This window comes from Alligator sinensis, unplaced genomic scaffold (genome assembly GCF_000455745.1).
Source record: "Alligator sinensis unplaced genomic scaffold, ASM45574v1 scaffold1133_1, whole genome shotgun sequence".
Classification (NCBI taxonomy): Eukaryota; Metazoa; Chordata; order Crocodylia; family Alligatoridae; genus Alligator; species Alligator sinensis.
The window spans coordinates 337390-351936 of NW_005842285.1; the positions used below are offsets into that span (position 1 = coordinate 337390).

The 14547-nt window shown below is 43.4% G+C and overlaps 1 protein-coding gene across 2 annotated transcripts in view; it reads left to right on the top strand.

Annotated features, from left to right (window-relative positions):
• RALB (RAS like proto-oncogene B) overlaps positions 1-13506 on the top strand; it is a 63410-nt gene extending 49904 nt beyond the window's left edge. For both annotated transcript variants that reach the window (XM_006028032.2, XM_006028031.2), the window contains exons 2-5: positions 1207-1368; positions 2742-2950; positions 9530-9707; positions 11453-13506. In XM_006028032.2, coding sequence (XP_006028094.1) covers positions 1255-1368; positions 2742-2950; positions 9530-9707; positions 11453-11572 — 621 coding nt within the window. In that variant the 5' untranslated portion in view covers positions 1207-1254 and the 3' untranslated portion in view covers positions 11573-13506. The remainder of the gene's footprint in view (positions 1-1206; positions 1369-2741; positions 2951-9529; positions 9708-11452) is intronic.
• Positions 13507-14547: the final 1041 nt, after the last annotated feature.

Here is a 14547-nt window from a genome sequence, read left to right on the forward strand (position 1 = left end):
CTAAGTGTGCACCACCTGTATGGCGCAGTATGGGCAGTTACTTCCTTCCAGAAGGAAGTACTAAAGCATGGTGTAGTAACAATGTCGCTGTACAGCGATGTGTAGATGCACCCAACGTGTAATAATTTTGTGGCTGATTCCTTCCACTCTACTCCTCTAACTGAACTTTTGGCCCATGCCAAGATTGGAGTGGGAAACCCAATGGCAGATGAGGCAGGTACCATAGGGTAGGGAGCAGAAAGCAGAGAAGCCTGGTGGGCAGGGGAAGGGGATGGGAGTGGCATTCAGAATGTGAGACTAACTTTTTGGCAGGCATGCCACAAAAGAAAGTCGGCCCCCGTTGGCACAGAATATTTACTCTGGCCATCGTTGGCAGGACTACAAAGATAATCTTCCACAAACCTGAGTAAGGAATGGAAGTGAAACCTGCTTTCTTCCACTGTGTTTTAGTCCTGAAAAAGCTGCTGCTTTTGAGGCAGAGGGTAGGTGAACAAAGACCTAAATGTGCAATATCAAACAAGCAAAGAAAATACAAACTGCATAAGTACCAGGCATGTGTCGGGACTAACAACTGAAATGTGAACTGAACATCCCTACTTACTTTTTGTAAATGCTTGCTCTTGGTGTTAACGTCTCAAGAGAAGACAAGTTCTCCATTCTACCTAAGGCATAGCCTGTACTGTCTGCACAGAAGAATTTTTAAATAAACCTCTACAAAGGTGTAAGGTCCAAATTTTGCTTTTTGTTGTAAGCATCGTCTTTGTTCCTCTTCTAAGGGAGGAAGCAGAAGTTTCATTTTGCCACAGGGTTCTCATGTAGTCCCTTTGTAGGTTTGCAACTAATTGAACAAGCAATTTTAAAATGATGCAACTTCACTGCATTAAAACAACAAAATAAAAAAAACCGTTTAAAGCCTGGAAAGAGCCAGTAGGATGGCACCAACCCTATATTAGTTTTTGACAACCAAGTACCACTAAAAAAAAATGCTTGCGGTGCTACATGTCAACGGAGCTCAGCCCTGCCAATATAGCAAATACATGGGAAGTTTGCCTTTTTTAGGATTGCTTCAGAAATAACTGACAGTTGTTTCAGTTATTGTTGCTCCAGGGGAGGCTGCTATACTATGTAAATGGGTAGAAAGTCTACAGTCTTCTTTCATATGACTGAAAGAGGCTTTTTTTTTTTTTTTTTCTTCCTTGCTTGCAGCTCTTCAGTCAGGTGTCTGACACGCAGGAACTGTAGAGAACCAGGACAATGGCTGCCAGCAAGAACAAGAACCAGAGTTCTCTTGCTCTCCACAAAGTAATCATGGTTGGCAGTGGAGGTGTGGGCAAGTCGGCACTCACACTTCAGTTCATGTATGACGAGGTAAGGTATGGGGGGATGGCTGCACGCATCTCCAGAGAGGTACTTTTCTGGACACCTTGTCATCTTGCTCGGTTCTGTATTTCCTATTTTTGGTAGGAAGCATCAGAATTTCTCTAACGAGAAAACTTTAGTTACTCTCATGCAGGCTATTTTAACAACCACTTGACTCTCAACATTGCAAGAGTGAGTAGTCTTAGGATGTCAAGATATTACAGCTGAGCTGTACTAACTTGATCAAGTAAGCACTCTTGACCTGAGCTAGATGTTGATGAGGAAACAGTGCAGTACCAGAATATAATGGTTTATATAATGTCCCAGTGTCAGCAGATAAGGGTTAAGCCTGCCTTCAATGAAGGATATCTTGTCAGTGGGTCTCTAGGACTTTAGTGGCTACTGCTAACATACTAGGGAGTCGTATTCTTCACAAGGGAAGCTCAAAATTTCAGAGTATTTTTGGGGAGTAGGGAATTGCAGCTTCCTTTGCGTGTGTGTCCCGTCCCCGTTGTCCTTCTCCCCCTAACTGTCAATTAAACTAACTCCTGGCTCTGGGCTCTCTGACTGGCAGTCTTATTGTGGCAAATCATTCCATCATAAAATCTGCATACAGGATATGCCCCAGCCAGAGCTTCATTGCCTACACCTTTAGCCACCTCCGTGTCCTAGAGATCGTCCTGCCCTAACGATAAAAAAAACCCTACTTTGTATTGAGTTCAGGGAACACATATGAAAATGGTTCTTTTTCTAGGGAAGCACTTGTCAGCCCTCAGACGCAGAGTCCACCTGACAACCAGCCACCAGCCATAACTTTTTAGCACCTGAATCTTCTAAAATTCATTTAGAAACCATATTCAGCTAATGCAGATTTAGAGAACAGCTGTGTGCTCGTGATGTATGCTGTCACTTAATAGCTGAGCTGCTGTTTTCTACACCTGCATCAGGTTCTGAACAGAGCTGTGGTGTGTTCCTACGTAAGAGTTACTATAGTAACTATTAAGGCCTTAAGAGTCAGGGGAATTATACCCAAGTCAGTTCATTTGGCCTAAGTTGACATAACTTTGATAAAATGCACAACCCATATTTTGCTGAACATGAAATAAACTCAGAGTAACAAATGCCATGTAGCATGAGCTGCTTCTGATGTGTGGACTCTGGCCTGGATCAGAGACATGACCTTCAATCTGCTAATTCCCCTTAAGACACTAGAACCAAAAAATGGCCTTAAATAGATGATAGTGATCCAAAAAAAAAAAAAAAAAAAGCCCTGCAAAGGCTATTTTAATCATTATGAAAATGGAGAGGAATAGGCTGAGGTGAGTGCCACATCTGACAAAGTTGGAGGTGCTGTGAACTAACTCCCTTCTTACGCCCCTCAGTTTGTGGAAGACTATGAACCCACAAAGGCTGACAGTTACAGGAAGAAAGTGGTTCTGGATGGTGAAGAGGTCCAGATAGACATACTGGACACAGCAGGACAGGAGGACTATGCAGCCATTCGAGACAACTACTTCCGCAGCGGAGAGGGGTTTCTGCTAGTGTTCTCCATAACGGAGCATGAATCCTTTACAGCAACAGCAGAGTTCCGGTAAGCACCTACTATCTAGTGGGATGGAGAAAAATGGAGTGCTTCAATCCCTTTCATTTTCATGTCCTTTTCCTAGGAGGAGCAGGTTTGATTGGCAAAATGAATAGCTGCTTTTGATGGATTACTAATAGGCAAAAGTGCCGTGGGTACTAAATTTTGTTAACTCTTGCAGGAATTGTTAAACGATTCTCAGCTGAACTAAGCTGAGTTCATGTATCTAACTTCTGCTTGCATTGGGACAGTGCAAATCTAATCTTAAATATTCTCTAATCTAGTTTTGTGGCTTGAAAACATATCTAGGCTGGCATAGATGAAAAGATATTTTAGCTAGATTTGCACAACTAGCATATGCCATAACAGATTTGTTTAGTCCTATCTGTCTCCACTACTTCAGCTGCAGGATGTCTGCTGGCTACCTGATAGAACAGAAAACTGGACTACTAGCCGCTCTGTCACGTGTCTATACGCAGATGCTGTAGCTGTGTACAAAAGCTCCAGTGGAGTTCAGGGTTGGGTCTAGTGCCAGGCTGTTTCTCAGACTATGGTACCTGAGACACACCGGAAGTAAAGTCCCTTCTTCAGGAAGGTCAACGATGATATAACTTGCTTATCTGCATGAAAAGTTTGAACACCACTTTTAATCTCTTGCCTACCCTAGATAGAAGTGAATAGGGAGTTCTTCCTATTTCTATACTAGTTTCATTCTTCTAGCAGTTGACTACCACTGTCTACAGTGTAGAAGTAGGTTACATCCTGTTTGGTCCTACTTAATGTAGCTATCTACTTGCTTGTCCTCAGTTCTCCTCTCATTGCTTGTATAATGAATGGGCTTCAAAGTAGCACTCTTGACTGGTAGAGCACATGCATGTAACACATTTGTAGTTTGATTGCAACATAGCCTGCCTCTTGGTGTGGCTTCTGAACTTATTTGCTGAGACCTGGTTGAAGCAGCAGGGGAATGAAGCAAAAGACCACTAGATTTAAACTAAGGTTGCCTGCCACTATGATAGGCTATAGTGTTTCTGGAGATTGTGCTGTTCATCTAGGATGATGGAACTGTTGAACTGCTACACGTGGCACAAGTGATGTACGGAGGAACATAATGCCTCTGGACAAGGCAAAAGGGCTAAATGCAGGCCATCTTTAATCATTTGTGCAGACCCTCATTACATAATTCCTGAAGTCGGTGGTACTGAGCCTGGTTCCCTAGACTTGGCTTATACACACACCTGCGGCTCTCTGCACTCAGTAGGAAGTGCAACTGAAGGCTTCCTTTGGCCAACTGCATGTGACGAAAAACCCAACAACCTGTAATGGTAGCTCCCAAGGGAAACTTTTCTAAAACACCCATATAGCCTTCAAGGCTGGAGGAGCTGGTGCCCACTTTACTCCAGAGTGAATTGAGGTGGTAGACTTAGAGTAAGAATGAAGGCAGAGAGCGTTATCAGGGCAAAAGTAAGGTTGTTAGTGGCACAGGCAAAAGAAAAACCTGTCTGTCCTGGTGATGCTTATCACAGGGCAATCCAACACGGCAGACTTGACTCATCAGAATGAATTTGAGATTAAGAGCCAGCCTGCAAGACTTCACCTGGTTGTTGTCACAACCCAAAGGGTGTGATTTTTGTTTTTGTGTGCTTCAGCACTGCTAAATTGTCCCCGCTAAATTACAGCTTCTTTGCACAGTGGAGTTTTCTGCTGCAAAAGAGAACCCCGGTGCAAGGGAGAATTTCCCGCCAATTTGAAGCTTTCTTTGCAGGGTGCATTTCTTTGTTGCAGCACAGAAATGCTCATTGCAAAGAGTTCCTGCCATTTGTATGCTAATTCGAGCCCCATTATTGGCCAGTTCTAAATTACGCACATGTGGCGGCTAGTGATTGGATTGCTAGCCGTATAAAAGGCTTGAGTGGTTTCAGCCCAAGTTGGAGGACTCCACGAACACCAGGAGGAGGAGACTTCACGCTGTGTGAAGATCTCTAAGCGCTGTGGATCCTTATGGACCCAGCGCATTTCAAGCAGGCAACAGAGGTCTGATCAGCCTCTGGCCTCTACCCGTCGCCGATAGATTCCTAGACGTATCCCTCCCTGCGCGCAAAAGGACCGGACCCACGGAGCCTTGCAAACTTCGTGTGAGTCTATTAAGAGCTCTTTCGGACGAGTACTTTCTTCGGTTGGCACGACGGGCTCGCGGTTCAGAGCCTCCAACCGGATGGGCTAGAGTTCGCGAGTTTAGAACTCTTGTCTGCCTCTCTTCTTTCCTGTCTGTAACCGCAACTCAAGCAAGTTTTCCAGCCTACACCACGACCATCTTTGGTGTAAGTAAACAATCTTTAAAACTACCGCTACGAGTCTGTGCCTAATTCTAGCTTGTTGCGCCCCTCCTCTCCGACCCCGCGTGCCCGGGCTGCTGGCCACAGCCCGTGTAGAGCACAAAAAAGGGCCCGGCTCGCAACCGGCCCGCACAGTTGTCATTCTTGACAACCAACTTCCTGGGGGTACTTGGATTTGGAGAATGCTTTCTACCTGATGTGGTAAGGCAAAAGTAAACCAATCCCGCAGAAGGTCAAAGCTCTGCCTGAGCCTAAGTGGCCTGTTGCCTTAATCCGTATATGAGTGTGACCTAGCATCACATGTCTACTTCTGACCTCAAATTATCATGTACTCATTTACATCTGGGTTGATCAGGGGTACCTTTGTCATGTGGTACTCTTCCTCTGGTCTCCAAATCCTGGAATTTGCTGAATCTGCCTCAGCTACCTCAAGGGCCTGAACAAACATGCAATTTTCTGTTATACAAACGTGCTGATAGCAGTAACTTTTTTTTTTTTTAGCATAACCACTGCATCTTTTAACCCATCATAGATCAGGATCATTTCAAAGCTATGCCAGACTAGATCCCCAAGGCCCAGGAATTGGAGGATAAAGTAAAGTCGATACTCCAAGGAGGAGGCATTAAGTTGTTTCCAGATTTCTGAAAGTCAAGGACATCTGAAACACAATTAGACTACAGCCTTCCTCTTGCCCAGGGACTTCAAATGATTGGTGTGCTGGCAGCCCCTTCAGCAGTGCCTGTGCAAACCATTTTCTCTCGAACAGTAGAGTGCTCTCTGGCCATGAGGACTGATTCATGTACAGAGCTTTACATGATCTTCTGGAAACAAGAATTTTGCTTGAACGTGACCAGGGAGTTGTAGCAGGGCAGACTGAAACGCGGTTCTGTCCAAATTTAGCCAAATCATCCCACAGAAAAGCATAGGTATAATTGCTTAACTGCTCAAAGGGCTTCAGAATTTGACTTTCAAAAGCCTTGATGGTAGCATATGTATATTTTGGTTTCCTGCTTCTCTTCCATGCTACTTTGTTCATTCTCTAGAGCTACACCCTTGGGTTGGAGCTGCTCCGTACATAATACCTCCTTACTTTGGACTTCAGTCATTGCCTACAAGAGAGAGTCTAGATTTCACTTGGATCTTGCAAATCTGGTGGCTTAATTACAGTTCATAATGCTTTGACCTGTAGAAAAAGGCAGTCCATCTCCAAGGCTCTTCCATTGTCCACAAATCTTCCTTTCTTCCTCTGCCTCCCCTCGCATCTGAAATGGGGATTCGGTGTGTATACTGCTACAGTAAATACAACGTTAGGATTTGTTCCAACTGTCACGTAATCTAAAACTTTCAGAAATCTCAAGGGAACAGACAGTCTACTCTGAACAAAAATGCAGGCATCCGCCTTTTAGAAATGTTCCCATCCTACTGACTTGTATTTTTGTGCCTTCTTCCTCCAATGCAAACTACTACTAAACTAGCTCAATAGCCTTGGATCCAGTTAGCAGTGAGAAAATGGTGCTTGCTGACAATATGTAAAATAATTTTACAGCTTTATCTTGTGAGAATTGTATTTTTATTTCTTTTTAACGTCTCCTTCCGCCTCAGGCTTTCTTTGGAAGGGAAGTAGGAGGAGTGGGGGAGAAACGGGTGTTTTAAATATGGAATTTTAATTGGCTTGCAAAAACCTACTGAAAATGACCTTTAAAACATTTTTTTCGACACTTTAGAGGGGAGGTATCAAAGGCACCCTCCCATAGGGCAGTGCATCCACCTTCCTGTCAGCCAGAGAGAGGGCTGCTGCACAGTGGGACCCAGAAGTGAACTTAAAGGGGAGCTTGAAAAAGAGATTTTTAATAGACAATTAAGTCAGTAGATCTCCCTTATTTGATTCTGAACTTATCAGATCCTGGTAAATAAGAGTGATTTAATCTTTGGTCATGGGAATTTGGATAACTTTCACTTTGTTTCTAGTGAAGACCCACCGTGTTCTCAATGAGGTGCATTACCTGCACTCCCTTATTAGATAAAACGTTGTTTTTAAATTGGTGGTGCCCAGTCGTCTGGCCATGTGGACTGGATGGATGGTGCAGGTTTGGTCCGAGTCTGATCTGACCTCGCACTTGTCCGATATGGTGCACACGGCCATGTTATCAAGGGCAATTAAAGCTGCCAGTGCTCCCCCATCACACAATTTCCAGACCTCTGGGGGTTGAGCACTCCTGGTTTAAATTGCATGTCAACAACCACTTTCCTCCCTTTTTTAAATTGGTTCCTGCAAGCCAAATAGAAAAACACTGACACACAACAAACTCCCAGTAACTTGTCTGTGACTGGATGTTATATCAAGCTTTGTTTCAAAAGCCAAACTTCCCCCGTGTATTTAATCTGTGGCTGTGGACACGGGCGCGTTCTGGAATCCTTTCAAAAAGGGATCTTCCCGTTCAGTGGTTCTTAGTCTCCACAAACTGGGAGGCTAGGCACCCCTCTGTTAATCTTGGGAATTGAGCAGTGCCCCATAAAAAAAAAAAAAAACAACTAAATTTATTACAGGGCTTTGCAACCTCCCGGAGGTGGAGGAGCAGCCAGGCAGGGAGAGCCTGAGCCTGCCCATATCTGCTTGATCTCCTCACCGGAGGCCTGAGCCTGCCTCTTATTTGCTCATCTCCTTGTGCTTCCAGTGCCACTTCAAAGGGCCTGGCAGCACCGTAGGGTTTTCCCCCAGGCACCCGGGCTGAGAAGTGCTGTTCTAGTTGTTACATGTGAACCAGGTGAGAACAATCTGAAGTGTAGCAAAACCCACTTTCACACTGCTTCATGCACCACAGCATAGGTATTTTGTCTTCATGGGGTGTGAAAGTGGGTTTTGCTACACTTCAGATCATTCTCACCTGGTTCACGTGACAACTACTAACCTACCCGCTGTTTGAAGGGCTTCCAAATATACATGCATCTGCACTCTTGTTTACTGTTTCTTCTCTCGTGGCATCTGTCTACGTGACTCTAAGATGGCAAAACTGGAGTCTTTTGACTTCAATTGATTGTAGCATGGCTTATTTTTTGCATAATGTGTGCTCGAGGTGAGGTGACCATCAGCATACAGGGCAGCAGATGCAATCTGCTGTCAGGGAAGGAAAAGTGCAAGCAGCTACTTGTTTCAGCTTCTCTGCCTAATCTTGGTAGACTAGGCTGCCTGGAAAACGTGTGGCTGCTTCTTAAGGCCTCTCTTGCCACATGATGAAGCAATATGGAAAGCAGGCTAAAAGAGAAAACTACACTCGGAGACTGCTGGAACATAAACAGGCTGCATGTTGTTGCTGACGCATGCTGCTGTCAATATGTCTTAATTGGTTTGGCAGGGACTTGTGGTGGTTTTTTGTTTTTCTTTTATTTAACTGACTTCCTGGATATTTGCACAATATCCTTGAGAATTAAGCTGCATGGCATCACCTTAATCATTTCTCTTTTATTGGTAGCAAAGGTGGTTGTGTGTGTGCAGGTGGTGTTTGCTTATTTGTTTGGTTTTTTTCCCCTTGAATTGACTTCAGTGGATGCCTTCAAAGACACAGTCTTCCAAACCTGTTTCGTAATGTCTTTTAACAAGGAAAAGAGTTGATATTTGCCTGGTTAAGTCCAGGTAACAGCAGTTTTTTGCTCTGCCCCTCTGGTGGCACGACCTCGTGTAGTTCACTTAATGTGGTCCCCGTGCACCACCTCCGGTTTCTGCTTCTGTAGAGCGGGCTAATACTCTGCAGCTTAAAGCTTATAGGACCTCTCTTGGAAAGCCTGCTGATCTTCAGATTGAAAGCAAAAAATAGTATCAAACTGCTTCCATCTGTAGTATAGATAAAGACAAATTGATATGTACCAGGTGAGTTGCCTATTTATAGCTGTTCTTTCTTGAACTCATCAAAAAAATAATTATGGTGCAAGTATCTTAAACAGAGGGAACTGCTTAGCCTGTAGATGCTTTCTTTTAGTCAGAGCTGGAGGAAATGGCAATGGCTCTCCATTGGAGCAAAACATAGCTTTCCTGTAAGTTATAACTTATTTCTGTGATTGGGCTGTCTTGGTACAGCGCCTGCAGTGTGACCACTTTAATGGGTGCCAAATTTAATGCATGCATCAGACCATCCTATAGCCTTTGGCACTGTGAAGGCCATTCAGTTATTCCTGATGCGCGTTTTATTTTTGTCAAGTACAGGAAGCTGTGATACAGCTAACTCGGCTATTTTATTTTTAATGCTTGATGCATTAGGGAACAGATCCTGCGCGTGAAGGCTGAAGAGGACAAAATACCTTTGCTCGTGGTGGGAAACAAATCCGACTTGGAAGAGCGCAGACAGGTGCCTGTAGAGGAGGCCAGAACTAAAGCAGAGGAGTGGGGAGTGCAGTATGTAGAGACTTCTGCCAAAACTAGAGCAAATGTGGATAAGGTAAGAAAAGTTGCTGTTCTTTCTATAGTCAAACCATAGACACATGAGTGACTAACAGCCTGCCTCTTGGGCTCAAAGGCACAATTCATGGCTACGGTTACAATATTCTACCCACTAAATAACTTTGTTGTCAGGAATATCCTGCAAGTGAAGCAGTTCACTGGTGTTTGGCTGTGTAACGTGCCAACTTGTACCTTTCGTCTCTCTTTCTAGTGTACAAAAGTCCCTGTACAGTTACAAGGCTTTTGGATGGTAATTTTTGAGATGCAGGAGACTTACTGAATCAGTCTTTGCTGCCCATGCTACAACCCATGCATCTGCTGTCCTGTCAGCTGCAGAGAGGCCTTGTGAGATTTTTGGAGATTTAGTAGAAATGGCTATCTGTGCGCTCACTTGCGCTTGCTTTTCCCCCCAGCCCCTCCTCCCCTCTTCTTTTTCTCTTTAAGGTTTGGTAGTCTCTAGCCTGACTTCACTTTTGGGTTCTTGGATGGTTTCTCATTTTTTAAATTTTGAGGAGACAATGTTTGTGATTGTTCTTGTATAGTTCATGCGGTTTTTAAATATATGGAGTCTCTGAAACGTCTGGAAATTAAAGTCCTCTTCAAAGAGGGTACGGAAAAAAAAACTGATAGACATGCCAACAAAGCATGACTCTGTTGGGAGGAATTTGAACAAATGTAGTGGGAACCCTTAAGGGATACTTAGTGAAAGGTAGCTGGCAGGAATTCCTCTGTCTGCAGCTTGAGAATCAGCAAACCCTTCTCTGTGGTTTGGGAAGTGCCTAGCCGATTGCAGTTCCTCATTTCACCAACAAGACTGGTTTGGGTTGTAGCTTCACCTGTTGAATGCTTTTTTTTTCTCTTCTCCCCCTCCTTTACATACCCCTTGCGTTTCAGACATGGCATCTAAGGCCCTATTCCTGACATGTCTGCAACTTTTTTTTTTCCGGTTAATTGAAAAGAAGAACTATTTATCAAATAACTACAAAACTTGAACTTGTAACTAATAGAGCAAAAACTAACTTTTTTTTCCCAGTAAACCTTCTGCTGTTGTTCTGATGAGGCCAGCTCTTCGGTTGCAGCTGCTTCATTACTTTTTCCTGGAACTTTATTTTCCATCAAAATTTCCAGATACATTTTTGCATTCAATTCCAAACTTTAGAAAGCATGTGCTATGATTTATCCTGACTTCAGTTGAGACACTTACCTAGATGGTGTACATGTCTGGGAACAGAGAGCTGGGTTCTGCTTGTCACATGATATTTAATCACTTAAAATCTATTCTGGCTCGCCTTCCACAAAATCAGGATAACCTCCCAATTTTTTTATTTCATTTAATATTTGGAAGGTGCTAGACAAAAGGTCTCATTGTCTCCTGGTTTCACTTTCATGTATTAATTGGCAATGTACTTCTATGATTAATATTAATCTCCTGGAGCACTATACTATGCATTGGCATGCAGGGCTTGCTTTACTTCCACCTAACAGTGAAATCCATTAAAATAAGGGTTTTATTTTCAAAGCAAGTTGTTGAATATTTTGGCAGCCAGGTAGGATTATCAGTCTGTCTTTCCCTGCTTAATATACTACATAACATGGGGATCTGGGTTCAGCCACTCTCGTTAGGTGCTTTCCTGTTACCTGCATTTTTCCTAGTACATTAGCTTAGACATCAGTAGCCTAACCAAACTTGCTGCTGCCAGAACTGACTTCTAATCTTCCATGTGTATTTTTCCACCTTTTCAGGTATTCTTTGATTTGATGAGGGAAATCAGAGCGAAGAAAATGTCAGAAAACAAAGACAAGAATGGCAAGAAAAGTGGCAAGAACAAGAAAAGCTTTAAAGGAAGATGTTGCTTACTGTGATACTTGGGAACTGTAAAGATCTACAGATGGAATAAGACACTTACCACTAAGGATATAGGGCTGGATTCATGGAAGGAAGTCTGTATTAACTTTTTTTTATTCACGTATCGCCTCTTCAAAATGCAAAAACTTTGACTTACGAACCATTTAGGGGTCAGCAGAAACCTGAGCCCACTTTACACTGAGATGGTTTTGCCTTCCCAGTAACATTGAAGGCTACAGTTTTTACCAGTAAATGTAGCATTATAGGGGTGATTCTGCCTGCTGTAGAAGTATTCCCATATGAATTTCATAATAGTATCTCAATGCTTCTTTGAAATCTGGCTTTTCCCGAAGCTGCATTGGTTTAAAAGTCACGCATCAAATTTTGGGTTGAACTTACTGTCTACACTCCCCAACTTCAAAAAAGTGGATAAACCCAATATCTGGTAAGGCTTTGAGTTTCAGTCTTGGGTATGGTGGTTATACACTCCTCTTCCCCCTTCTTTACCCTCCATCCCCTCATTCAGCCTCTCAACTGTAAGATCTACTTGATGTCTCAGTACTTTGAACTGACACAAGGGAGTCCTACCTCCAATGGTTGTTGGCTTCTGCCTGCCCAACAGTCAATGCAGGATTCATTAATCAAGCTTGTACACTCAATTGGACCTTATTTTGGTATTGTAACACTTAATATTTAAAATACCGGCCAGCTGTGTTCCCCCACTGGCCTCACTCTTTTCTCTCATAATGCTTAAATTATTTGGAGGGGTGGGAAAATGACCTAAAGCCTTCTTTTAAAAAAAAAAAAAAAAAAAAAAGTGGAGATGCCAGTTAGAATGACCTTGATAGGAAGTGTTGAGGCTACACTGCTAAAGTCACTTTTCTTTTTTTTCCTTCCTCCCCTCAATTACCTAGACTAGAGAAAAAGTGTAATTCTGTTTACTTCTTGCACTAGCAATCATGTTGGAGATGTAGAAACTGCATTTCTGCTCTCTCTTGTTTAAGACTAACACACACTTTTGAGGAAGGAGATGGACCACATCACAGCACCATAAAGCTGAAACCAGTGTGAGGCTTCACTGCTACCTCTCAGCTTGACACAATTACTTAGCTAGGAAGTTGCTAAATGTCCAACAGCTAGGTTAAGCAACTGTCACTCTTTTTGTTAATGCTGTTAACTTTTTAATATATTATTCCTCATGCACATGTATTTAAAGTATGGAAACACTTCAAGGTTTGCTTTTTAGTTTTACTGAAAAAGTCACATTCCTAAATCAGGGAGGGAAGGTCGGTATTTAGCAGTTCATATCTTCTGTCAGACAGTTTACACTATAATATTAAAAGGGTAGTTCAGTAGATTTAAATGGAGGGGAAAAAGTCCTTCTAGGTGTTGCTATTGCAGAGAGAATCAGTTGATTTCTTTCTGCTTCTGGAATGCATTTTATACAACTGGTTAGTAAATGATGGTAAGACCCCTAACATGGATTATAATCAACTGTAGACAGAAGTTTCCCATTTAAAAATTAGTCTTTTTTTTTTTTTTCTAACTACTTAATCTAGCTTGTTCCAAGTTCATTCAAATTTGGCTACAGGGAGAAAAGAAGCTGAGGGAAATGCTGTTGTAAAGTCTTCAATAAGCACTAAATCAACCTTATTACTCCTGCTTTGGGAGGGTGAGGGTACAGAGGCAGGGAAAATTCAAAGGTGATTATTGTAACTCTAAAGTTACTAGATTGTTCCTATAACCACATTGCTGCTTTTGTGCATCCCACTTGAGGATTTGGAAAGGAAAACTAAAGGTCAGCCTTGTGGAGGCCTTGGACTGAAGTCTTGCAGGGACTTCAGAGTTTCTCAGCCTGCAGATTCATTGTCTTCCATGTCTTGGTTCTGTTTGTCAGGTTAACCCATTTGATTGGGAAAACTGTACATCTAATAAAGGGTGCTGTAATCTGTCTTATTGTCAAGTTAAATTTCTGCCTGGTTCGTGGTGTCATCTTTTGGCCAGAAGGAGCAGTCAGCTAAGCTTGACTATAATCAAGCTAGTTTGATTAATACCACAAAAATGTGGGAACAGTGTGGTTTGGGCGAAGGGGCGTGGTTTTACAGATGTTGCATTTAAATCCAGATATAAAGGTTCAAACCAGTTTGCTGCACAACTTAAAGGAGTGCAGTTGGTTGGGGGGGGGGAGGGAAGGTTTTGCCGATCTCTTCCCCCCCCATGCAATCTTGGATGCTTCAGTATTGTTCAGCTCCAATAGGCTGACATCCACTTCTTACTGTCTGTCTCTGTCTGAAAAATGAGCTGGCTTTCAGTCTTCTGTTGCTGGCCTCTAGTCCCTATTCAAGCTCCTTCCAAATGCTCAAGCAATAAGCACAGCGCTTTGGTGCTTGAACTGTAAATACAGCGAGGAATGTTCCCCTCTTGAGTAATACCAGTCTCTTAAAGTTTCTCTATCCAGTGTCTTTGTCCAGGATTTTCCACTTAGTCATGGTTGCAGTGTTGTTTGGTGAGAATGTATTAACTGTAGTGTTGCTCAGCCTGGATGGGCAGATCCAGGATTTTGTGAAGCGGGGTGGGAGTAGCAGCTAGTGCTGCCGGGGCAGCTACACTCCCTGCTGGATATACCCATCACCAGTGGGGGACTCTTAAAAACAAATGTCCCAATTTGGCTAAGAATCCTCCATCCCCCTCTGTGTTCCCTTCTCCCGACCCCCTTTGCAGCCACTGTCTCTGGGGGTGAAGGAGAAGGGGGTTTTGGAGCAGCTCCTGCCCTGCTCCAGCCATGCTGTATGGGGGCCAGAATCTGCTGGGGACAACAGTGGCATGCAGGGTCCTTCCCTTCCTCTAATCATGCCTGCTCCTGGGCAGGGGGATGGGGCAGGACATCTGTGGGGACAGAGCAGGGAGGAGTAATGTGCCTGCTTCCGATGCTGTCCCCAGCTGAGCTTGACTGAGGTGATGTGGGGATGGGGAGGAGATGGGATATGCCATG